This window comes from Gobio gobio, assembly GCF_949357685.1.
Source record: "Gobio gobio genome assembly, chromosome: 18".
Lineage (NCBI taxonomy): Eukaryota > Metazoa > Chordata > Actinopteri > Cypriniformes > Gobionidae > Gobio > Gobio gobio.
This window is the reverse complement of record NC_137111.1, coordinates 1,111,502-1,138,751: the sequence shown is the minus strand read 5'-3', so window position 1 is coordinate 1,138,751 and position 27,250 is coordinate 1,111,502. Positions and strand designations below refer to the sequence as shown.

The 27,250-nt window shown below is 42.8% G+C and overlaps 1 protein-coding gene across 1 annotated transcript; it reads left to right on the top strand.

The window, feature by feature from the left end:
• Window positions 1-10,316: 10,316 nt before the first annotated feature.
• LOC307141872 (uncharacterized protein) lies at window positions 10,317-26,018 on the top strand. Its single transcript, XM_079842331.1, has 7 exons — window positions 10,317-10,370; window positions 15,127-15,236; window positions 15,479-15,592; window positions 15,885-15,941; window positions 16,102-16,260; window positions 20,066-20,179; window positions 24,029-26,018. The coding sequence occupies exons 2-7, from the start codon at window positions 15,129-15,131 to the stop codon at window positions 24,065-24,067; spliced, it is 591 nt and encodes a 196-aa protein (XP_079698457.1). The 5' UTR covers window positions 10,317-10,370; window positions 15,127-15,128; the 3' UTR covers window positions 24,068-26,018.
• The last annotated feature ends 1,232 nt before the right edge of the window (window positions 26,019-27,250 follow it).

Below are 27,250 nucleotides of genomic sequence, written 5' to 3'. Positions count from 1 at the left end.
GCACTGTTAACCACAGCAACTGTTTCCTCTGTCAATGGGAGCCTCCAACCGCTCAAGGCGTTCGTAACAGCCCCGTTGTAGCCGATCTTGGTGCCACAACGTTTTCTACTACAGAAATAATTAGTATTTTTAAAAACTAAATCTAGGGATACAATGAGTATATACTGTCTGAATTTTCCATATTAATATTAAGTAGGCCTATATATAAATATTCCAGGCTGCAACACATTAACAGCATAAATGCATTAACTCCAGATATGAGGTCAAACAAGCAAACTTTTGAGCATGCAACTGCCTTAAGGAGTTTTAAAACCTGTGAGGTCTCAAATTTGTGGTATTTTGGGGGGTTTGGGGGGCATGGTTTTTATTTCTCTGATCTATATATGTGCATTTTAAGATGTTTGAAGGCTAAAAAAATAAAATAATAAATAGCTTTTAAAACCATGTTAGTGGGTAGTAGATTATCTGTCATACCTACTCTCTCCTCATATCATCACTCTCTCATTCTCATTCTCATTTCCATCACTCTTTCACTCTTTCTTTTTATCTCAGTCTCCTTCTTTTGCCCTGTCTCTTCCCTTCCTAAAGCTGAGCTCTGGCTGATAGTCTCATTGTTTAACATTTCTATCCTAAAACAGCTGTCAAATATGAAATGTTTAGTTTAGCTACTTACATCTCACACCGTTTACTTAAAGGGTTAGTTCACCCAAAAATGAAAATTCTGTCATTAATTACTCACCCTTATGTCGTTCGAGACCCGTAAGACCTCCGTTCATATTCGGAACACAAATGAAGATATTTTTGTTGAAAGCTGATGCTGAGAAAGGCTTCAGATAGGCCTCCATTGGCATTCAGTACACTTATACTCCCAAGACCGATAAAAGGCACTTAAAATGTCGTTACAAAGTCCATCTCACCACAGTGACTCTACAATAATCTTACGATGCGACGACAATAGTTTTTGTGCGCAAAAAAAAATCAAAATAACACCTTTATCCAGCTTGTTATTGCCTTCCGCGTGTGCCTCCACGACGCATGCGCGAGAATATGACGTAGCGCCGGGGTTCGGGAATCCATGAAATGCACACTCTAACCCCATTTTGAGCACTACGCCGAGACCTAAAGCACGATCAATGTAGAATTCAACAGCTGAGATACGCGCGTCTTCCTCTGATTGTAAACAAATCACTTCTGGGTCATCTGTGCGAACGCCGGATCTGCGTCATATTCTCGCGCATGCGTCGTGGAGGCATACACGGAAGGCAGTAACAAGTTGGAAAAAGGTGTTATTTAGATTTTTTTTGCGCACAAAAACTATTGTCGTCGCATCGTAAGATTATTGTAGAGTCACTGTGGTGAGATGGACTTTGTAACGATGTTTTGAGTGCCTTTTATCCGTCTTGGGAGTATAAGTGTACTGAATGCCAATGGAGGCCTTTCTCAGCCATCAGCTTTCAACAAAAATATCTTCATTTGTGTTCCGAATATGAACGGAGGTCTTACGGGTCTCGAACGACGTGAGGGTGAGTAATTAATGACAGAATTTTCATTTTTGGGTGAACTAACCCTTTAAGCGTTGTGCGACTCGCGCAAGCAGCTTCTGTGTACATAAAGCACTCTATTGGTCAATTATTTCACAACATTTATTATGTAGTACTCCTCGGAAAAATACAGAGGTCCGGACCTCGGAGACCTCATAGCTGGCTTCAGCCCCACCTAGCCCTTAGGTTAATCCGGCCCTGGTGAATGGTACCTAGAAGATAAACTCAATGATACACCTAGGAATTGAAAAAATGCTTTCCACACTCAGGAAATTAACTGTGGTCTTCGATCTGACACAATGCCCTCAGGTAATCCAAAGTTACGGAACACATGGTGGAACAAGGCTTTAGCTGTCTCCATAGCAGAGGGGTTAGGGTTAGAGTCGACAAGCCTTCGAGAAGCAATCCACAGCAACTACGACGCAGGTGTATGAGTTGGGTGGAGGTAAGTTGAAGTTTGAAGGCCTCCGTGGCAGACGGATTCTAGGATAGAGACTTGGGTCTGTTATGAAGAAGGGTGGTGAGTGGAGAGGTAATCTTGCTGAAATTGGAGATTCATTTGTGGGATAAATTGGCAAACCCTAGGAATTGCTGTAGTTCTTTGATAGATGTGGGTATTGGCCCATTCTTTACTGCTTGTAGCTTCCCCTGGTCCATGGTGATGCCAAATTCATCAATGACATATCCCAGGAAGTGAATAGAGGGACGATGAAAGTCCATGGAACATTTCTCCAGTTTCAGGTAGAGTTATAAACTCTATGTTATACACAAAATAAAAAATTCACAATATATTAACATTCAGTGTTCTTTTTTGCAAACATACTTTGCAGACATTTTTTACAACTTTGAAGTACTTACTCTGCTCAGTTATACAGTACAATAAGTACAAATAAGTCGACCTGCCATACCAAACAAGATCACAGGGAGATGCCAAAGGACCGCAAAGAACTACTATACTTAGCCATCTGAAGTCAATGTCATCAGTGAACAGTTCCTCTGTCAGAACAAACAATATATGGAGCTGATGCCCGTGTGTCCTTCTCCAAAACACACTTCTTCGGCGAGCATCCGTTATAAAACTGTATGACTATGACTAATGTATGACTAATGTATGACTCCTGCATGTCACTGTAATCGTCTTTACCTTCATTACAATCGTCACCCAAACAAAACTTTATTCAGTGAGCAGAGAGCGCACATTCACGGTTTGCGCATCAATTATAACGGACACACGCGTGCCTATGTAGGCCTATGTCACTGTATGTCGTCTTTACCTTCATCAACCATCATCCATTAAAACTTTTTAGCGACACTGGTTTGCTTTATCCAACTGAAGTGTGTAGTTTGCGTATCCTGTGTTCATGAAGCGGATGTTTTGATCCGCCGTTCAGTCTGCATTTCACACAGCTCGATTAGAAATGCCTTGGGCCGCTCCGAATCCAAAACAATCACAGAATACGTACGAGAGAGGTGGTTCTTTGTTGTAATTTATATTTTATATAATTTATCTTTTATTATTAAATATATCAATAATACAATTATTGAATTATATTAATTAGTGCTGGTAATTGATTAAAAAATTAACTAATTCATCAAAATTAATCACAAGTGTGGCGAGGAGGGCGTGGTTTTGCGGGGTCTGCACGGACGGAGAGAGTGAGGAGACGAGCGGAGAGAAAGTAGGTCAAGTGCATAACAATGAACACCTGTGTTTGATTGCAGTGATTGGCGCGGAGAGACCGGATAAAGCCGCTCCCAAACAGAGTGAGGGGAGAGAGAGAGCTGGAAGGACACGGATGTGAGAGACGAGCTGCAGAGAGGAACTGCCGGAAACAAACCGTTGAGAAACCGAGAAGCAAGTTTTTGAGTTAAAGCCGTGCAAGGTGCACGCACGTTTAGTGAACTGAAGTTATATACAAATAAAGAGTGAGATCCGTGTCCAAACCAGCCGACCCCTTGCCTTCTTCCTCTCCCACACACGAACCTTACCACACTGGTGCCGAAACCCGGGAGGAAGAAGAGGGACGCCGCCGTCATGCAAACTCCGCCGGCAATCACGCCATTGGCGAGCCTCGTTGAGTCGCTCGCGGTCCTGCACCAGGAACACCATCAGGCCCTGCTGGACATGAGGGGGGACCAGGAACGGCGCTTCCAGTCCATCGTCAGCGCCCAGCAGGAGGACCGCGAGCTGTTCCGGGGCTGGTTGAGCCAGGGGGTTCGGACCGGGATACCAGCCACCGCTGCCACGCCGCCCGCGCAGGTGCCTTTGTTGAAAATGGGGCCCCAGGACGACCCTGAAGCCTTCCTGGACCTGTTTGAGCGGGCGGCCGAGTCCTGTGAATGGCCAAGGGAGCAGTGGCCAGTGAGGCTGATTCCCCTCCTGTCAGGAGAAGCACAGCGGGCGGCGCAGCAACTCCCGGTCCAGAACCTCCTCCAGTATGACGACCTGAGGAGGGCCATCCTCCAGCGGGTCGGCCTCTCCCCCGAACAACATCGGCAGCGATTCAGGTCCCTGGATCTGGGGGAGAGTGGCCGGCCCTTCCTGTTGGCTCAACAGCTCCGGGACGCGTGTCGCCGATGGCTGATGGTCGAGGGAAGCGACGTGGACCAGATTATCGACCAGGTGGTGCTGGAGCAGTTCGTGGCACGTTTGCCACGAGAGACCGCGCAATGGTTGCTTACTCATTGTAATCCTATGGCTGGGCATTTGGGTCAAACGGGCACGTTGAATCGTTTAATGGCCCGATTTTTCTGGCCGGGCATTCACGAGAATGTGCGCAGGTGGTGTGCCGCTTGTCGTGAATGCCAGTTGGTAAACCCACCGGCCACTCCAAAAGCGCCATTGCGCCCTCTACCGCTTGTGCAGGTCCCCTTCGAGAGAATTGGTATGGACCTCCTTGGGCCATTAGAACGATCCGCACGGGGGCATCGCTTTGCATTAGTGATAGTGGACTATGCAACGCGATACCCCGAAGCAGTAGCTCTCCGCACCATTTCGGCAAAGAGTGTGGCGGATGCGCTGTTTCGTTTAATCTCCCGGGTGGGAATCCCGAAAGAGATTCTCACCGATCAAGGCACGGCGTTTATGTCCCGCACCATAAGCGAGCTGTACGGATTATTGGGCATTAAATCCGTTCGTACCAGCGTTTATCACCCACAAACAGACGGTCTGGTAGAACGATTTAATCGCACGTTAAAAACAATGATTCGTAAGTTCGTTCACGAAGACGCCAAAAATTGGGACAAATGGTTGGAACCCCTGTTGTTCGCTGTGAGGGAGGTCCCCCAAGCCTCCACGGGGTTTTCCCCCTTCGAGCTACTGTATGGACGTCAGCCCCGAGGGGTCCTTGACGTCATGCGGGAGGTTTGGGAGGAGGGACCGTCAGAAAGTAAGAACGAAATTCAGTATGTCCTGGACCTGAGAGCAAAACTCCACACCTTGGGGCGGCTATCAATGGAGAATTTGCTACAGGCCCAGGACACACAAAGCCGGCTGTACAACAGGGGAACCCGACTGCGAGAATTTACACCGGGAGAGAAGGTACTTGTGTTATTGCCCACGTCCAGTTCAAAGTTACTCGCCAAGTGGCAAGGACCGTTTGAGGTCACACGACGAGTGGGGGATCTCAATTATGAGGTGGTCCGAACGGATAGGAACGGAGCACATCAGATTTACCATCTCAATCTCCTAAAAACATGGAATGAGGCGGAGTCAGTGTTGCTGGCGACGGTAGTCACCAACGAGGATGATCTCGGGCCAGAGGCGAACCTCAAAGGCCGATCAGTCGCGCTGGCCCCGGGGGGAGATCACCTCTCGCCCTCCCAGCTCACTGACGTTGCTAAATTGCAAGCAGATTTTGCGGATGTGTTTTCGTCCCTGCCCGGTCGGACCAATCTCATACAGCACCATATTGAGACCGAGCCGGGCGTGGTAGTTCGCAGCCGGCCATATAGGTTACCGGAGCACAAAAAGAAAGTGGTCCAAACAGAATTAGAGGCGATGCTGGACTTGGGTATAATAGAAGAGTCCCACAGCGATTGGGCGAGCCCGATAGTTTTGGTTCCTAAAACGGACGGCTCTGTGCGATTCTGTGTGGATTATCGCAAGGTGAATTCCGTGTCGAAATTCGACGCTTATCCAATGCCGAGGATTGACGAGTTGCTTGATCGGCTAGGTTCGGCTCGTTTTTATTCGACGCTGGATTTAACAAAAGGATATTGGCAGATCCCCTTAACTCCCTTATCCAAAGAAAAAACTGCTTTCACAACGCCGTTCGGATTACACCAATTCGTCACGCTTCCGTTCGGGTTGTTCGGGGCACCCGCCACCTTTCAGCGACTGATGGACCGAATCCTTCGGCCGCACACTGCATATGCCGCTGCTTACTTGGATGATATAATCATCTATAGTAATGATTGGCAGCGGCATGTGCAGCATCTGCGGGCAGTGCTGAACTCGCTGAGAGGGGCGGGGCTGACGGCCAACCCGAAGAAGTGTGCGGTTGGGCGGGTGGAGGTCAAGTATCTGGGCTTCCACTTAGGGCACGGGCAGGTGCGTCCCCAAATTAACAAGACCGCAGCTATTGCAACCTGCCCGCGTCCAAAGACCAAAAAGGAGGTGAGGCAGTTCCTGGGGCTGGCGGGATATTATAGAAGGTTTGTACCTAAATATTCGGACCTCACCAGCCCGCTGACTGACCTCACTAAAAAAGAGGCACCAGATACGGTCCAGTGGTCGGAGCCGTGCCAGCAGGCTTTTACCCAAGTTAAGGCTGCTCTGTGTGGCGGGCCGCTCTTGCATTCTCCTGATTTCTCTCTGTCATTTCTGTTGCAGACAGACGCGTCGGACAGGGGGCTGGGTGCGGTCCTGTCTCAGGAGGTGGAGGGTGAGGAGCGGCCGGTGCTGTACGTGAGTCGAAAGCTCTCCAAGAGGGAGACCAAGTACAGCACCATCGAAAAGGAGTGTCTGGCGATTCGATGGGCCGTTCTCACCCTCCGTTATTATCTCCTGGGGCGGGAGTTCACCCTCTGTTCGGACCACGCCCCCTTGCAGTGGCTCCACCGCATGAAGGATACCAACGCCCGGATCACCCGTTGGTATCTAGCTTTACAGCCTTTTAAGTTCAAGGTGGTCCACAGGCCGGGTGCACAGATGGCTGTGGCTGACTTCCTCTCCAGGAGGAGGGGGGGGGGGGGGGCTGCAGGCCGGATGGCTCCCCGGCCTGGAGCGGGCGGTGGGGGTATGTGGCGAGGAGGGCGTGGTTTTGCGGGGTCTGCACGGACGGAGAGAGTGAGGAGACGAGCGGAGAGAAAGTAGGTCAAGTGCATAACAATGAACACCTGTGTTTGATTGCAGTGATTGGCGCGGAGAGACCGGATAAAGCCGCTCCCAAACAGAGTGAGGGGAGAGAGAGAGCTGGAAGGACACGGATGTGAGAGACGAGCTGCAGAGAGGAACTGCCGGAAACAAACCGTTGAGAAACCGAGAAGCAAGTTTTTGAGTTAAAGCCGTGCAAGGTGCACGCACGTTTAGTGAACTGAAGTTATATACAAATAAAGAGTGAGATCCGTGTCCAAACCAGCCGACCCCTTGCCTTCTTCCTCTCCCACACACGAACCTTACCACAACAAGTTTTTTATATTTTAAGTTTTTTATATTTTGATATTGTAATAATTTCAGTTACTCTCCAAATTACTGTAGAAACAATTAAAAAGCGGTATATTTTTGTCACGGTTCACAGATGTATTGTTTCCTTCTTGTCGTGTGCTCTGTGTTGTGACAGCGGTGTGGGTGTAGTTGTGTGTGTGTCTGTGTTCAGGCCATGTGTGTGTGTGTCTGTGTTCAGGCCATGTGACTCATCAGTGGATCCAGCTGCCACTCATCATCTCACCACCTGCTGCTCATTCACTCACCCTTTATATACTCACCTTATTCTCATCTCCCCTGTCAGATCGTTGTGTGTGTGTGTGTGTGTGTGTGTGTGTGTGTGTGTGTGTGTGTGTGTGTGTGTGTGTGTGTGTGTGTGTGTGTGTGTGTGTGTGTGTGTGTGTGTGTGTGTGTGTGTGTGTGTGTGTGTGTGTGTGTGTGTGTGTGTGTGTGTGTGTAGCTGTTCCTGTTCCTGTTCCTGTTCCTGTTCCTGTTCCTGACCGGAGTTCCCGTGTATTCGTCTTCAGTTCCAGTTGGTTGTCTTTGTTCGTTGTCTGGATTTGGATCTACTTTCAGTTCCAGTTGGTTGTCTTTGTTCGTTGTCTGGATTTGGATCTACTTACCACTTCACTTCTCTTCACCACCACGAACCCACAGCCGATCATCTCAGTCCCTGCACCATTGATACCTGCACTTTAATGACGGTACATTACAGTATAAATGAAAGCTGCCAATCTCAACATTTATTAGGCTTTAAAAAACAACTTTTAATTTAAGTAAACTTAAAACAATCTTTACATAACCCCATTATAATAAGTGTTACATTTACCTGTGGCCTTCCCTGTTAGACATATACAGAAATGCAATAGTTATCAAACACCTTTCTTAACTGCATAAATAATAAATTAAATATAGATTAATCTTCATTAAAGCTACACTTTTCTTTGTTCCCGTTGTTCTGTGATGAACATTAATGACATCATCATCATCATCAGTGCTACTGTCACTTTAAGAACAGCCGCGCATCTCATCTCCTCACAACTCTAAGTTCATTTAAGACGTTATTTAACTAATTTAAGATTCCTAATATGAGAATACTCATAATTCTCTGTGTTGTTGTTATTGTTTGTTCAAGAGCAAAAGAGAACTCTATGTGAGCAGGAGACTGACGTGAGTCTGTCTGTGCGTCGAGTGTGTGTGTGTGTGTGTGTGTGTGTGTGTGTGTGTGTGTGTGTGTGTGTGTGTCAGAATGTCCCTCGATTAGCTGACATGAGACGCAACCACACACACAGGACATTGACATACAGCGAGTTCTCTTGTGTCTTGTCGCGCTTGGAAGCATTTACATGAATAGAAGCGTGATCATGTAACGCTGGGCAAAAATGGAAATAAAAACGGATGCTGCGTTATTTGCGTTAAATAGTTTTAATACGTTAAGCTGAAAAGATGAATCGCCCACGTTAACGCGTTAATTTTCCCAGTCCTAAAATTAATATATTCCAATACATTTTTGTTATCTCTCGGCCCACCCGGAGGATCAGTGAGGCCCTTAGTGGACCGCGGCCCACAGGTTGGGAACCACTGCTGTAGATGATGACGAAGTGATGGGAAAACTCCCAAAACACCTCAATCGTGAATCCCTGGAATACAGAAGGTGAGTTGGACTGTATTCATAGTGGCCTGATTTATTCTTTCCTTCCATTCATCACCCTTCTGTCTCCGGATGAGGTTGTAGGCACTAGGCAGGTCTAACTCGGTGGGCCTTGCAGCTGTTTGAGGGTAGCAGTACTCAACAGTCTGAACCTTGAGAACTCGGTAATCCATACAGGGCTTTAAGCCGCCATCGTTTTTTGGCCATGAAGAAGAAACTAGAAGAGGCAATGAGATCAAGGGATGGATGATATCTTGATGAAGAGCCTTCACAGTGTACTCCTTCATAGGCTTCTGCTCTTGGATCGATAGTGGATAGATTTGACCCTTAGGTAAGTTGGCACCAGGCAGCAATTCGAGGGCACAGTCCCATGGCTGATGAGGTGGAAGTTTGATTGCAGCTTGCTTACTGAATATATCCTGGAATGCCCTATATTCCCACAGGAACCTCTGGTTGGGATTCAGGTAGAGGACTCTTGGTGGTCATTGAGGAAACAGCTGTGGTAGTCGTAGTTAGTTGAGGATGTTGGAAGCAGTTCTTGAAACATTGTGGATTTCTCCTGTCGACCAGTTGACATGTGGTGAGTGGATCAGCATCCATGGGCATCCCAGGATGATGTCAGCGGTTGAGCCCTCCAGCACCAGAAAGGAAATCTTCCTCTTGATGAAGTAGGCTTCAGATGTAATAGTTGATCATGCAGCTTAAGCAGTTTGACCAAACACTTCCTTTAAAAGAACCACGGGTCACAGCAGGCTCAATTAACTGGAAGTTATGGCAGCCAAGAAAGATGCTATTGAGCAATCGGACCATAATAAAAATGATCCACACATTCGCTGCTCTCACGAAGAGAAGACACAGGTGATGCTCCTCATGAAAGACCATTAACTCCAAAAGAAAAACTTCCCTGATTCTCACAGGCTGCCTAACAAACAAAGACAGTGTAAAGTTACATGGGTTTGTAGTTTGAGTAAAGGACAGGATTTTCATTCAGCAGTATCACTTTTTATTAAAACTAATGTTTTATTTGCAGCACAGTAGTTTCTCAATTAAAACATATATCCTTGAATGACAATGAGGAAAACAAAATTGTAAATGTAAATGGGAAGCCACAAACTGGACTGCATCTGGTGCATCTGGATCCAGTTAGTTTGTCATATGAAGCAGCTGTTATCTTTTGGGAGCCGTTCTCACACTCCATTCCTTTCTTTCTCACAGTTACAATCTTTCATTCTCTCTCCTTATGCTACGTTCTTGCCAGTATTATATGTTTATATGCATGTATTATATATGCCTTACAGCACTGAAATGTGCTTCACGGTTCATCTCTACTCTTCCTTTCTCTTCATGAAGTTGGCCATTGTTTCTGTTTTCTGAGCATTCGGCACAGATTTGACCTCTTTCCCCAAACATCCTGTAGTGACGCCCCGTCCTTCCCTCCCTCTGTTTTCTTCCCTCTCTCATGTTTCTCTTTCCTGTGCTCTTGCACAACTGCCTTGTTTTCATCGTGGTGGTTCATTACAGACACATGCAGGTATTTGACAAGCTCTCACTTTCACTGTTTGATTAGTTGCTTGTTTTGATACGCATGACATGCTCATGAACTTCAGTTACAGTTTGCTGATTTTTTTATGAATGAATGTCAAAAATAGGAGAGTTGGTACAAATTGACTGGCAAACAGAAAAAGAAAAAGCTTTGAGGTGGGTATACAGCAGGAGCGGTTCTAGACCAATTCTGACCCTAACCCTGCCTCTCATATCAGCCCCCCTAAAACTATAAACTATCAAAATTTGTTGAAAGTACAATTTTTCATTTTTAAAATGAAAATGAAAATACAGGACATTGATAAGTACGGTTGGGTCAGCTGTGGAGTAGACCAGTACCTGAATGTCTCGTCATAGACTCAAACAGAGAGAAGTAGCTCCGGTTACAATGACACACGCAGCTCTGTTTATTAACCACTAGAGCGCCAAGAGCTTTAATAATCATCATCCAGTTTATAATTCAACATTGCTTTTGCTTAAAATTATACATTTCTTGAATACAAAGTCTATATTTTTTGCATTTAGTTAGCTAACAGTAATAGGCTACTGGTTGATGATAATAATGAGAGGGTGACCAACTGAAATTTCATGATTCTCAATACCAATTTTAGTACTACAGAATTTTTTTTAAGGCAAATAAATACATAATTCATTCATTCATTAATAATTGACACAAAAAAATAATGGTTTATGAACAAGTAAATGAGTGAAAAAGAAAAAGAAGGACTTTATAAGCAATAAAACAAAGACTGCAAAGTTTTAAAGCCATGAAAGTAAAGTAATTCAGCCATGAGCACTGATTTTGTCTTTATCTTGTGAATATTGCTTCATTAATGACTGCATTCATATTGTAACTACATATATTATATTAATTATATATTCACATATGTGATTGTTTGCATTAATATTTGTGCTTTCAACATTCTGCAATGCACAGCCACAACATTAGGTAGCGTTATCAGCAACAGCTGCAAGCAAGGGCTATACAATCCTAGATCCGCCCCTGGTATACAGTCTTGAGGTTTGAAGGTTGTAAGCATTAGAATACTTCAGTGCTTGTGTAGCATTCATGACATGTTATACAACCCCAAATCAGAAAAAGTTGGGACAGTATGGAAAACGCAAAAAAAAAGAAGTGATTTCTAAATTTACTTTGACTTGTATTTCATTGCAGACAATATGAACACAAAATATTTCATGTTTTGTCTGGTCAACTTCATGTCATTTGTAAATATGCATCCTTTCCTGTCATTCAGACCTGCAACACATTTAAAAAAAAGTTGGGACAGGAGCAATTTAGGGCTAGTAATGAGGTAAAATGGTTAAATAATGATGTGATTTGAAACAGGTGATGTCAACAGGTGATTGTAATTATGATTTGGTACAAAAGCAGCATCCAAGAAAGGTCTAATCCTTTAGGAGCAAAGATGGACCGAGGATCGCCAGTTTGCCAACAAATACGTGAGAAAATTATTGAAATGTTTAAAAACAATGTTCCTCAAAGAAAGATAGGAAGAGATTTGGATATTTCACATTCAACAGTGCATAACATAATTAAAAGATTCAAGGAATCTGGAGGAATTTCAGTGCGTAAAGGACAAGGGCGCAAGCCTAAGCTGAACAACCGTGATCTCCGATCCCTCAGGCGGCACTGCATCGAGAATCGTCATTCATCTATAAGCGATATCACCACATGGGCTCAGGACTACTTTGGCAAACCTTTGTCAAGTACCACAATACGTAGTTACATCCACAAATGCCAGTTAAAACTGTACTGTGCCAAAAGGAAGCCCTATGTTAATGTCACAAGGTGACGAAGTGAGGCGGAACTAAGTCCCGTCAGAAGTTGTTCCCCCCCGGAACGTTGTTGGTGTAACACCAGGCCGGTTCCGGTTGGACATGTGCCCCTACAAAATGGCGGCTAATGGCGGATGATGAGCAGGTGTGGGAGATGACAGAGGATAGTATAAAAAGGAAGTAGAGAGACAGTTCAGCGTTCTTCCTTCCCCGAGAGAAGTCATTTCTTCATTGGGTGTGTTGGTTCACGGAAGTTTCTGGAGGGTGCGCAAAGGCTCGGATGTACAAAGGGTGAAGTGGCATTTGTATGGATACGTTTGAAAGGAGTTACAGAGTTGAGTACAGACTGGAGAAACGCCATTAACATCAGAACGGAGATAAGTAGTATGAGTATCGGATTTCATTGAATGTATGCACCTGCACTGAACTGAATATGAAGTTGTGAAGTGTACTGATCACGAGTGTCATTGTCACCTGAGAGAGCGTTTGAACCAAGTCATCATTGAACTATTGCCTCTTCTTCTGAGTGTGATCGAGTGTTAAGGGAGTGTCCTCCACGCTTCAGTAAAAAGGCATCTTAATCCACCCAACATCTGAAGATAACGGATTCAGTACGACAGTGGAGGGATCGACCAACGGGTGAGTGCTGGCCTTATTGCACTGAGTGAGAGTGGATATGCAGTGCCTGAATTGATGTGTTGCACAGTATTGCGTTGAAGTGAGGTCGCAGTGTGTGGGGATTAAATTAACTGCTGTTGCACTCCCTATTTTTCCTATCCTTATCCGTTGTCACTGAAGAAGGATTTCAGGTGTTGAATGTGAATACCCCCTTTATGCAAATGTGGAAAGAAGATATGCATTGTATAAGGTACTCTGTCTGTCAGTAGAGAAATCCCTCGATCAGTGCTCATCTATGTGATGACTGCCCGAGACGAAAGAAAGTGAGCCACCCATTGAACCTACCTCTGCCTGTTGGATAGAAACACACCCAGCCGTAAGCCTGTTCTCTTGTCCCCTGGGGAAATATGTGTGCAGTTGAATAACCTATCCTGTTGTTAACAGAGCATTCCTCCGCCAATGGCCTTCCATGTGATGTCCGCCTAAAGTGAGCCACCCAGTGAACCTACCTCTGCCTGCTTGATAGAAGCACACCCAGCCGTAAGCCTGTTCTCTTGTCCTATGGGGAAATACGTGTGTAGTTGAATAACCTATCCTGTTGTTAACAGAGCATTCCTCCGCCAACGGCCACCCATGTGATGTCCGCATAGAGTGAGACACTCAGTGAACTTTCCTCATCTGCTGACCAGAACACGCGTCAGCCAACATTCTTCCGCCTGAAAGGGAGACCCTTAGTGAGCCTACCCCTGCCTGCCCTGCAGAAGTATACCCTAGTGGTAAGCCTTTGGCTTGTACTGAAGAAACACGTGCATGCATCGATAAAGTGACTCTGCTCTGTTCGATGTTCTAACAAATTCTACTTACCAGGAGACTCACCTGTCCGTCCAAAGGAAGGCCCTTCCCGATTAAAATCCCTGTTCTGTTCAAATGTTCTAACAAGTTCCACTTACCAGGAGACTTACCTGTCCATCCAAAGGAAGGCCCCCTTCGTCTAAAGACTCTGTTCGGTCCAAATGTTCTAACAAGTTCTACTTACCAGGAGACTCACCTGTCCGTCCAAAGGAAGGCCCCCTTCGACTAAAGACTCGGATTTGCTCACTTGTCCTACACCGTTCTTCTTACCAGGACACTCGCCTGCGTGTCGGACAGGTGACCGACTTCCCCTCCTCTGGTCAGTGGTTCGGCCCCCACATCGGTGGGTGGACCCAGAGGCCCCATTGAGACTTTTTATATAAAACTTTTAAATAAATAAAACTTGTTTTACTCTGATTCTTTGTCTGTCTGGTCTCTGGCACGCTCCTCGAGGTGGTCCTGGGTTTTAGGGGTGGGTGTAGACTGGTTTGACCCCCCCGACCTGTGACATTAACAGTGTCCAGAAGCGCCGTCGACTTCTCTGGGCTCGAGGCATCTGGGATGGACCATCACACAGTGGAAACGTGTACTGTGGTCAGATGAATCAGTATTTCAGGTAGTTTTTGGGAGGCAACAAGTCCAAAAGCCAGGGTCTGTCATGGTATGGGGTTGTGTCAGTGCCCTTGGCAAAGGTAACTTGCACTTCTGTGAAGGCACCATTAATGCTGAAAAGTACATAGAGATTTTGGAGCATAATATCCTGCCTTCAAGAAGACATCTTTTCCAGGGACGTCCATGCATATTTCAACAAGACAATGCAAAACCACAGTCTGCACACATTCTGCAGTCCTGGCTGAATGACAGGAAAGGATGCATATTTATAAATGACATGACGTTGACCAGACAAAACATGAAATATTTTGTGTTCATATTGTCTGCAATGAAATACAAGTCAAAGTAAATTTAGAAATCACTTCTTTTTTTTATTATTTGCGTTTTCCATACTGTCCCAACTTTTTCTGATTTGGGGTTGTAGTTGGTTCATAATCCGTTGCTAGTGTGTTCAGGTTGGCAGTCAATTCTATTGTCATGCGTTACAATATTGCATTACATTTAACAATTAATCATTAAGCAGATGCTTTTATCCAAAGTGACTTACAAATGAGAGCAATAGAAGCAATCAGACCAACAAGGGGCAACTGTATACAAGTGTTTTAGCAAGTCTCAGTTAATCTAGCGCAGTACACATAGTACAGTACAGTATCTGTTTTATAAATAAACAAACTTTATTTAACAAGATTTAACAAGAATTGTTAAGTGCTAGTCTTAATTAGTCAGGTGCTGCTGAAAAAGATGTTATCATGACCTATACCATTATTTGTTAATATTTGCCATTTGTTTGGCAAATCTTGAGCTAATGCCTACTATCTTCTCTAGAAAAGGCCTTGAGTAAAGATGTTATTGTAATTGTTGTGCAGTGATGGTGGAGGATCCAGCAGCCACAGGAGCACCAGAGGCGATCAGCATGGAGACGGGCGGCAGTAAACCTGTGCACCGCTTCCTCAGAGGACAACCCAAGTGCATCGGAGTGAGACACACAACACCTTCCTTTCAGATCAACAAAACTAATCAAGATCATTCAGGAACCAACAAATTAACAACTATTTGATTGCATCTCACATATGTAAAAAAAAAACAAGTCTGCATGCAAAAGTATTTGTCCACTGCTGTTTCCCTCCCATTACTGGTGAAGATGAGCAACATTATTTAGGAGCATCTCCTGAGAGGCGTCTCATGTGTGTTTGTCTGCTTCCATGTGTCCGGTGTAAGATTGTGCTGGTGATGATGGGCGTATGTCTGGTCATGTTTGGATTTAGCATTGTTTCGCAATCAGAAGCGTTCCTCTTAGATGAAACGTGGAGCCCCTTCTGGCTTGGAACCCTGGTAGGTTCTCTTGTGACTATATTAGCATGTTTTGCCTTGAAAGATCTTTAATTACATCAGAGAAAACTTCTAAGCCACAACAAACTACACCTCTACATTTGAAAACCACTGGTCTACAGATTATATGAGATTATTCCACTCAAAAATGTTCTAATCGTTATATTACTTTTACAACTGAACTTAGTTGGTACATATCATGCCCTATTCACTCATTTTAGTCCATTTTGCAATTCAACTGAAATGACATATCATTCAAATGACCATTTCACTCACAACAATGCCTTTCTTGCAGTTCTTTATCTGTGGCCTTTTGTATATACTGTCTGAACGCAACCCCTCCAAAAAGATCGTAAGTGTCTGTTTAGCCTTTGTGTGTCACTGTTTGTTCTCATGAATAATTTTGAGAATGCTTGCATCCTAACTACACAATTTTCTCTATGAATTAATCATTTTGAATGTGTTTGATATTTTGTTTACGCATTGCTGTTTTCTGAACTGATTGCTCACAGATCACAGCCAGCCTTGCTTTGAGTATCATCTCAACCATTGGAGTAATCTATGCTTGTGGGGATTTCATCTCTTTCATCACGATGATACATGACAAGACTTGGTTTCATTTCAATGAAAATCAAACAGTGGAGGAGAGACATTATCAAGTACAACGTTATGTGAGGGCTTTTATTGATTTATTTGGTAACACTTTATAATAATGCTCTGTTCTCAATGAATAACAACACAGGAACAAATGAGTAACACCATATTAACACTCTAGTAACTGCTATTTACTAACAAGAATCTCTGATTTAATGAATTAGTAAGTTGTATAGCTCAGTTGAATGAGGTAGTTCACTATTGGCTAATCAGTAACTTGTATTTTTTCATATCTACCAGAGAACTACTATATACATAATTAATGAGAGTAATGCACAATGTATAATTAATTCTAAAGTGAAGACCATGGTACCCTAAAAGTAATTACTCAAGTATTACCAAATCCTTCAGTAGGAATTACTAATTATTTGGAACAGCTTTCTAATGCTGCCCTATGGATGGGTGCTTTATAAGTCTCTATAGCATGACCCATGTTCAAGAACCTGCCAAATAGAGGTGGACTACCTGAGGGGTATCCCTCCTCGTTATCTGTTGCATATTATAGATAGCTCTGGGTTCTGGAGAAATGTCTTTATTTTCAACCCGTTCTCACTCCCAAGGCGTCAAAATCCGAAGCATGGTCAAGTGCCTTCCACATCACAATAAAGACGCTAAAGGTGCCCCTAGGCGTCACTATATCGACGCACTGGTGCTCCATTCATTTCAGTTGTTTACCTAATGCGTCAGATCAAGACACATTTTATTCTTTGCATTTGTAAAAGCAGACGTGATTTTATTAATGTTTTATTAATATTTAAAGGCTACTTTTATATTTTGGAGCAACTAACCCAACTCCTACCCTAAACCTACCCACTTCTAAACAATATAAAACACGTAACAGACAAATACAAGTACAGTCACAGGTATTTATTGCAAAAACTGTCCAAAAACAGTATAAAACTATTAACTCATGTTGCATTCCAAGTCTTCTGAAGTGATGTCTTCATGTAAAGAAAAAAGTTGATCTTAATGTTTTAATCACTGAGATGAACACACACACACACGCACTAATTCATTCAAATAATACACACAACTCTTGAGCATGAGGCAATCGGTCACGAGACATACGAGAGCCAATGACATTTTACAATCAAAGCTGACGTAATGACGCAATTGGTCACGAGACATACGACAGCCAATGCAATTTCAATATGAAAACTGACGTAATGAGTGGCAATTTTTGAAATGTGTGCATGATCTTCAGCGGATGGAGACGCTGGTCACTTTTGGGGATTTCCTTCACACAATTCAATCGCTTAGCCTCAGAACACTTGGAATATTTGTACTTTTTGAATAAATTGTGCATGCAGTCGTATCTGCCTGTTATATCTGTGTTTTATATCATATAACACACACATGAGTATGTTTAGGGATGGGATGGGGTTGGGTTACATGTTAAAACGTGTCTAAATAGCGTAAATGTAGATAAAATTATGCTTGCTGGCTGATTTAATTGAGAATCACACTCCAACTTGTCATAATGGCAAATCATAACCCAATATATGATCATCATGACGATAACGGTCCCATGCCCAATGCGTCTGTGTATGACGGCAAAAGTTTTTCATTGAAATGAATGAAGCACCAGTGCGTCGATATAGTGATGCCTAGGGGTACCTTTAGCGTCTTCATTGTGACGTGGAAAGCACTTGACCATGCTTCGGATTTTGACACCTTGCGAGTGAGAACGGGTTGTTATTTGAGTCAGTTGAGCTGCCCTCCCTCAGTCTATTGGGGTTTTTAAGTAGGGCATAAACTCTCCTGCTGCCTCCTTGGATTTGGAGTATGGTGGATGAGTAATTGGCAAACAAACAAACTTCTTTTATTTGTCTCCCTTCCTGAATAGTACTTAGGGTGTCCCTAAGAGTTGAAGCGGGGTAAACTTAAAGCTTCCCTCTTCTTCATTTACCTCCCTCCCCAACTACTGTTGGGTTTTGAAGTAGGAAGACATGCCACCTTTGGATGGGTATGAGCTGCTCTCCCCCAGTTACATTGGGGTTTTTAAGTAGGCCCTAAGCTCCTTGCACATCCCTTGGGGTTTAGAACCTGGGTGATGAGGGTTTTTGGGCAAACAGCATTATGTCCTGGTCTTGTTTGCCTCCCTTTCCTAAATAAAGGTAAGGATGTATGCTATCCCTTGGATGAGTGGCTATCCTGAAGGTTTTAGCCTGTGCAGGAAAATAAGTCACTCACTCTTTGTCTAAGCTGAGGTGCTAATTATTGAGGTTTTTAGCACTTTGCATGCTCCCCTTGGTAGGATGTATTTCCATTAGAGTACTGCCTATTATGATGGGTAGTTCACAAGAGTCCCTTTACTGTTGGGTCTTGAAGAAGGGATGTATGCTCCTCTTTGGATGGGTGTTTTATAGGTCTCTCCAGTATGATCAATGTTCAAGAACTGATGAGTAGAGGTAGATCACCTGGGGCGTCCCTCTGTTATTGTTGCATTCTATAGTTTAGCCAATAACTATAGTGGGTCCACCAGAAGTTCCTTTACTCAAGTGAGGGTATGAGCAGCTCTCCCATAATTACACTAGGATCTTTAAGTAGAGCATAATCTCCCTTGCATTTTCCGTGTAGTTTTGAGTTTGGGTGACAAGAGTATAATATGCCTTCTCTTGTTTGCCCCCTTCCTCAAAAGTGAAGGGTTGTATGCTCCCTCTTGAATGAGTGGTAACACTGAAGATTGTAGTTGGGAATGCTCCCTTCAGTAGTCGGCTCCCTAAGAGCCATAAGAGCTGAGGCTAGGTTGGGTATTTTTCCCTCAGAGCTCTGATATCTGTCCTGCATGGGAGGGAGGATATAGGTATGGGTATAACAGCCGGGACTTTCCTTGCTATGGAGTATAGAAGTTTGGGGATTTTCTCCTAGTATCTGGGGATATTGGCTTAGGGAGAAGCAGCACTATACGAGTCACATGGGGTTGAAGCGCTTCTGACTCAGATGAGTATCCGTAGAGTCAATTTATGCTATGCTCACTTTGTGCATATTCACAGCTTAGTGAAGCAGGCATTTCCTCTGCATTGTGTAGTGGGTTTTGGTTCCCGATAGCATCAACTCCATGACACAGCGTCAAATGCTCCACTTTGAGAGGGAACGTCTCCCTTGGGCTTATTCTCCTTCAGATAAAAGAGTTGATGACGTGTAACTCAGGAGCACTCCATGTGTGACACCATGGACTGTCATCTGTCAATTTTTATTAGTGTTGGTTTGCATGTGCATCAGACACATTATGAGAAATATAAATCAAAATATGAGTGTAACACCATTCGTTCTTACGGGAAGAAGGAGGGGTGTAGGTTCTTTATTTGCATTGACGGTTCCATGAACATCCATGGAAACTTTTGATTCCAAATCACTTTATTATAGAAAAAAGTTTCTTTAGGTTTTTAAAATGTTCTTCACACTAAGAAAAAAGCAGTTATTTTATGATCTGTTCACTGAAAATTTCTTTGTGTATCACTTTAGTTTAATCTCCATTCTCACTATTAACCAGTAGCTTATTATCATGCATATTCCTAGGATATTGGCTGTTTATTCAGACTTAAAAAGCACATATTAATGCCTTATTCAGCATGATCATATTCTACATCCCTTCATCCCTAAACTTAACAACTTTACTAACTAGTAATAAGCAGAAATTCGGTGTTTATTGAGGCAAATGTTGTAGTTTAATAGTAAGTTAATAGTGAGAATTGGACCCTAACCTAAAGTGTGTTTTGTTTATTGCATTGATGTTAAAACCCCCAAATGAGTGATTATGCCTGTGCAGTTTTAATACATTACTATATGAACAGAAACTCTCTTGTTTCTTTCCCTCAGATGGCCATTGAGAGAATGGAGGGAGTGTTCCTCTGTCACAGCTTGATAGGAGGGATTCTGCTTGTGACCATGACGTTCTTTGCCCGGGCAGCGCTTAAATCCAGCAGGACTCAGGTAATCTCACCTGCTCAGCCTCTGTTCAAGGTCCAACGCCAAAGAAGAAAAGCTTCTATATAGAGGGTTCTGTCAGGAGCTTCATATATAGAACCTTTTAGGGGTTCCCATAAAGTGATCACTTTATGGATTTAGTTTTAATTCATTAATTTAGTTTTAATTCACAGCTCGTAAACATACAACCACAAATCAGAAAAAGTTGGGACAGTATGGAAAACGCAAATAAAAAGTGATTTCTAAATTTACTTTGACTTGTATTTCATTGCAGACAATATGAACACAAAATATTTCATGTTTTGTCTGGTCAACTTCATGTCATTTGTAAATCTGCATCCTTTCCTGTCATTCAGACCTGCAACACATTTAAAAAAAAGTTGGGACAGGAGCAGTTTAGGGCTAGTAATGAGGTAAAATGGTTAAATAATGATGTGATTTGAAACAGGTGATGTCAACAGGTGATTGTAATTATGATTTGGTACAGAAGCAGCATCCAAGAAAGGTCTAATCCTTTAGGAGCAAAGATGGGCCGAGGATCGCCAGTTTGCCAACAAATACGTGAGAAAATTATTGAAATGTTTAAAAACAATGTTCCTCAAAGAAAGATAGGAAGAGATTTGGATATTTCACATTCAACAGTGCATAACATAATTAAAAGATTCAAGGAATCTGGAGGAATTTCAGTGCGTAAAGGACAAGGGCGCAAGCCTAAGCTGAACAACCGTGATCTCCGATCCCTCAGGCGGCACTGCATCGAGAATCGTCATTCATCTATAAGCGATATCACCACATGGGCTCAGGACTACTTTGGCAAACCTTTGTCAAGAACCACAATACGTAGTTACATCCACAAATGCCAGTTAAAACTGTACTGTGCCAAAAAGAAGCCCTATGTTAACAGTGTCCAGAAGCGCTCGAGGCATCTGGGATGGACCATCACACAGTGGAAACGTGTACTGTGGTCAGATGAAGCAGTATTTCAGGTATTTTTTGGGAGGAATGGACGCCGTGTGCTCCGGACCAAAGAAGAAAAGGATCATCCAGACTGTTACCAGCAACAAGTCCAAAAGCCAGGGTCTGTCATGGTATGGGGTCAGACCATTGGCAAAGACAACTTGCACTTCTGTGAAGGCACCATTAATGCTGAAAAGTACATAGAGATTTTGGAGCATAATATCCTGCCTTCAAGAAGACATCTGTTCCGGGGACGTCCATGCATATTTCAACAAGACAATGCAAAACCACATTCTGCACACATTCTGCAGTCCTGGCTGCGGAGGAAGAGGGTACGGGTACTTGACTGGCCTGCCTCAGTCCCGACCTGTCTCCAATAGAGAACGTGTGGCGCATATTGAAGCGCAAAATGCGACAACGAAGACCCCGTACTGTTGCCCACCTTAAGACTTGTTTGCAGGAAGAATGGGACAAAATTACACCTGAAACACTTCATCACTTGGTGTCTTCAGTCCCTAAACGTCTTTTAAGTGTTGTGAAAAGGAATGGCAACATTACAAAGTGGTAAATGCTTTACTGTCCCAACTTTTTTTGAAATGTGTTGCAGGTCTGAATGACAGGAAAGGATGCATATTTACAAATGACATGAAGTTGACCAGACAAAACATGAAATATTTTGTGTTTATATTGTCTGCAATGAAATACAAGTCAAAGTAAATTTAGAAATCACTTCTTTTTTTTTTTTGCGTTTTCCATACTGTACCAACTTTTTCTGATTTGGGGTTGTACTTTATAGCTAGAAAAATGGAAATAACCTGTTAAACTACTTATTTAGAACCTTTTTGGTATAAAGGATTCTTTAAAATTGTGTCAAGAACTCTAGAGTTCTATATAGAACCTTTTTTCTAATAGTGAAATCTGGGTTGTAGCTCTTTTCTGATTAGGTTGTGTTTTGATCAGGAGATTCTGTTCTCTTTCAGAAGATGTGTAATAGTAGCCTGGCTCCGCCCTCCTACGTACTTCCGCTCAATTTTCATTTTCCTTCAGTACTACGTCTGGGACTGCGGTGTATGCTTAGGTTTTCCCCCGAACAATTTTTTACCGGTCCAATCAGCGAACAGAGGGAGTGGCTGAGAGCGATGACGTTAATGTCGTGCGCTAGTTTGAGTTGTAGTTCAGTAATGGCGGCGGTGAAAGATGCGAGTGTGTGGCAGCGCTGACGAATGTCCAGAAGTTAAAACCGGAGTGTGGCGAGGTGGACGAGCGAGCGAGATCGGTGTGCGTGATTGAGACACACCGGTCTCGAGTCCTCTCATGAGGGAGCACGGAGGCATATAAGGGCGAGCGACACCGGTGAAGGACGAGAGAGGACCAAGCCTGGATTTTAAGATGCGTTTTGTTATGTTTGTGCGCGGCAGTCGTCCGTGAGGGGCTGCCGCTTTTACTTTCATTTTGTGTTTATTATTTGATTAAAAGTTGTTAAACGTTCGCCGGTTCCCGCCTCCTTCTTCCCTGAACAAACGAACTCCCGTTACACGGAGCAAGAACAATCACTGCTGTACTGCTGATGTTGTGGTCCGGGAAAAGTATTTTCCAGCTCACTCCGTTAGTGGTGAAGGAGTTGCTGAAGCCGTCCGTCTCCCACCACCCGCGAGAAAAACCCAGGCTGAATTATCGACTGCTTTTGACAAACACCAAGGTCGTGTGGTAATGTAATTGCTGTCCGAATCCACATCTCTGAGTTTTGAAGTGATATATTCTTGAAAACTCACTGTTTATATCCTTTATAGACCATTTCAGAGCACTGTACGGTTGCGTGAGCTGTAATTTGCATTTCTAGACTTGTATTTCTTTAAATACTGGCAAGTGTTTACAAGAGCAAAATATTTCATCACCGCTCAAAAAATGAAAGAAGAAAAGCACGTAAACATTTGAATTGGGCTGTTATTCACGGCAGTATTTATTCTTATCATACCAAGCATATGACATTTTATTGACAGCATACAATCATGTTATGATTGCACGAGATATGCACCACGAGAGCAGCGCGTTCAGATCACAAAACTCTCCTCTCCACCGTGAATAAATAACAATCCGAATTTTATCACTGATACTGAGGTGGTGTGCGCAGTTAATGTGAGAATCAAAGGCGAACGGCGCGTGACATTCGTCACGACCAAACGTTAGCGATTGGTTAGGCAGATCCAGAGTGACTCTTGGCAGATCCAATAGTTTTAAACTTCAACAGAGAACCCGCCTTCAAGGAAGTAAACGCTTGTCAATGGAGAGTGGCCAGACTCTATGTACAAATGAAATGTACGAGAGTCTGGTAAAACCAGGCTAGTGTAATAGCGCCCCTACCGTAAAGCAGTGAAAACATGGATTGCCAAAAATTGTCCATCAGTGGCAGGGAAAGAGTTAATAGTCACGACAAGGGTAACACTTTAACCATGGGTTAACATGGGTTATTTCATTAATGGACTTATAATGAACAATATATATTTTTACAGCATTTAATATCTAATGTTAATAAAACAACCCTTATTGTAAAGTTAATTCACAAAAACTACATTAAGACGTGAACTATAGAGTGTAAAACAAAATTCCTTTCCTTTACATTAATACAATGTAGACTTTATAATATAATACACAACTCTCTGGAATACTTGAATCATAGCATTCATCAAACAATAGTTCAGCCGGGAAACCTGTGTTTGTGTTCCATCTCTACACGTAAACTAATGAATTAATTCAACTCAAATCAATATTTCATGTCCTTTTAATTATATAATGCATCGTGATCACCTTTTTCTGTATTTTGCCATAATGACCGTCTGGCTGTACGCTTTCCTGACACGAATGACCGAATGTTTTTGGGTGATTTCCTCATCTCTACAGGCTGTTGTTGTCATGAGGAACCTGCCATCAGTGGAGTGAACAAACCCAGATCATCTGAACATCCACCTAATGTACCTGAAGAAGGAGCCGGGACATTTCTCTGATAATTTAGTGATGATTTAGTGTTATTGATACCAGTGTTTTGTACTGAGACCTACAATACAACTCCTTGGACTTCATGGCTTGGTTTGTGCTCATGCACTGTTAACTGTGGGACCTTATATAGACAGGTATGTGCCTTTCCAAATCATGTCCGATCAGCTGAATTTACCACAGGTGGACTCCAGTCGAGCTGTAGAAACATTTGAAGGATGATCAGTGGAAACAGGAGCACCTGAGCTCAATGAGTGTCATGGCAAAGGCTGTGAATACTTATGTACATGTGATTTCTTTTTCAAACAAACTTCTTTCACGTTGTCATTATGGGGTATTGTTTGTAGAATTTTGGGGAAAATAATGAATTTAATCAAATTTGGAATAAGGCTGTAACAAAACAAAATGTGGAAATAATGAAATGCTGTGGATACTTTCCGGATGCACTGTACCTACAATATCTTGTTTTCCAGCACAAATATCTAAACATTCTTAAATCAAGATACATTTATACAATAAACAAAATGTTTTCCTTTGAGTTTAATTCATTTACGGACCCCATTGGCAGATATTTGTTCTTGTTTTAAGACTCAATTAACTCAATTTTAATACATTTTTCATTAAAAAAGACTTAATATCTGAAGTCATTTTGCTTCTCCAGTAAATGTATCTTGATTTAAGAATGTTTAGATATTTGTGCTGGAAAACAAGACAAGAGGAAGAACATCATTGGCAGTGTGAAAAGCAAAGCAATTGGCTATTTTTCAATTCTTTGGCACATTGACCAAAAACACATTGAATCTTAGATATATACTGTGCCCAGGTAGCAAAAATTGTGCAGGCCGAAAGCGGCCCAATTAAGGCTAAAACACTCGGCCGTTCCTCGGCTTGAATCTAGGTCCGATTGCTCTGCGAGCGCTCGGTTTCAAAGCGGCCCGATTGCGGAACCCCGAGTGAGGACGTAAAGCCCCCCCTCCTATCCAGTTCCATGTTCGGGCTTATTTAAACTTTAATTATTTACACTCATGTCAGGTTAATAATTACATTTCTGAGCAGCCGTTCATTATGCAATATAAACTGAAAATAAAACAGCACAAGAGAGACAGTTTTCATGTTCAATGAATTTTTTTATTGAAAAAGGTAAAGTGTGCTTTATTTAAAAACGGGGCTTGTGATTCAGACCAAAAAAAATATATATATATTTTTAATAACATTGAGATAATCACAGAATTATTGTAAATTCAACATGGAGTTCAAATAGCTACTATTTTACAATATTTAACTTTAAAACATTTAATTCTGGCACTCCGTTTGAGTTGTCTCTAGGTGGTCTGCCTGTGTTCGCCCTCTGGCTTCGGCCACCATCCCGATCAGAGGCTCGCTGCAGCCACCTGGTGATGAGGAGCTCAATTTCCTTTTCAGTAGAGTCTTTGGTCAGGGCATTCCGGCGGACTGCATCTGAGAAAAACAAAAGACAGAAGAGGGCAGCATGACCATGATGTTACTCAGCAACCACCAAAACTTAATTTGGATGTATATTATTGTTCAGGATTCTTTGGGGGGAAAAAATTCAATGAACAGCATTTACTTGTATGTATCAAAAATATTACATGTATTAAAGCATTGATTAAATATACATTTTGTAACATTTTAAAGTCACTTATCACTTTAATGAATGATGAATTAAAGTATTAATTTCTCTCTTTTAAATCTTTCTACAAATGTTTGATTGTTAGTCTATCATTGTTTCCACAAATTAAGCAGCAAAAAATGTTTTTTTAACACTGATAATAAATAGTAAATGTTTGAGCATCAAATCAGCATACGAGAATGATTTCTGAAAGATCATGTGACAAACTTTGTTAATACCAACATATTTATAAACGATTCTAATGACGAAATTCTGATTAATGCATCATTTAACTCACCAAATTCTGGATTCTTTAATGTCTCTTCCAAACGTTGTAGCTCCTCAATAGTTGAAAGTGGGAGCCCAAAATGTGTTGGGTCTGGCATGATGTCTGCAACCGCTTGACTGCTGGACATTTTTTTTGGGGTGTGCTAAAAGAAAAGAAGAAAACTATTTTTTAATCTCATCACACATATACCAAAGTGTCATCACAGTTTACAACAACGTCTAAATCATGTACAGTGTTGTCATCAGTCAGATCATCATCAACAAGATTATCAAAACCTTGCAGCAAGTTAGACACAGATTTAACTGCCTTGCGTCTCAGATTAGATTTGAAAGAATGTATTTGATCAGCCATTCTTACCTTAGAAGTGTTTGTTAAAATGGAACAGCAAAAGCAAGATTACCTGAGGAAAAAAAGAAATTGTCATTGATTTAGTCCATTTAAAAGATATTAATTTGAACTAAATAGAAAATTTGAATTGAATAAGTTAACTTCTTATTCATCAAGACTTTGTTTCATTATTGGATTGAAACAGTATTTGTTAATACATTTTTAAAAGTCTGCAAGGTGCAACAAAAAAAATGCAGTTAAAAGTAAAACGTCTCGGTTACGTATGTAACCCTCGTTCCCTGAGGAGGGAACGGAGACGTACGTCAGTGACTGACGAATGGGGGTTTCGCTTAGAAGCCAATCATCTTCGAGTATTCAACAGCGCCCAATGGCAGTGCCAATGCCATGGGCATGCGGAATTTGCATGCGTAACTCCGCCCCACCTGGTGGGTATATAAGGAAGTACGCTGGCAACATCGCATTATGTTACTGCTGCAGGAGCCAAGACTGAACTCCGCGTTCCAGTGCAGCACAGCTGACGTGGCAAAGGAACGTACGTCTCCGTTCCCTCCTCAGGGAACGAGGGTTACATACGTAACCGAGACGTTCCCTTTCGTTCAGTCACTCCGACGTACGTCAGTGACTGACGAATGGGGGTTCCAATATAACCGCGCCACTCAGCTGTCGTCCAGTGCCCTGCGTAAGTGTGAGATCCCGCCACTTAAGGCCGTAGGACTCCCACTTATCACAGGATTACCAAGGTACACTGGGAAGCATATCCCAGTGAGGGAATGCCAAGATGCCTACCGTAGGGAGGACTTAGAGAGTACACATATGACCCGCTGCGGGCTGAATATGGAAGAACTCTAGGGTACCAGCCGAA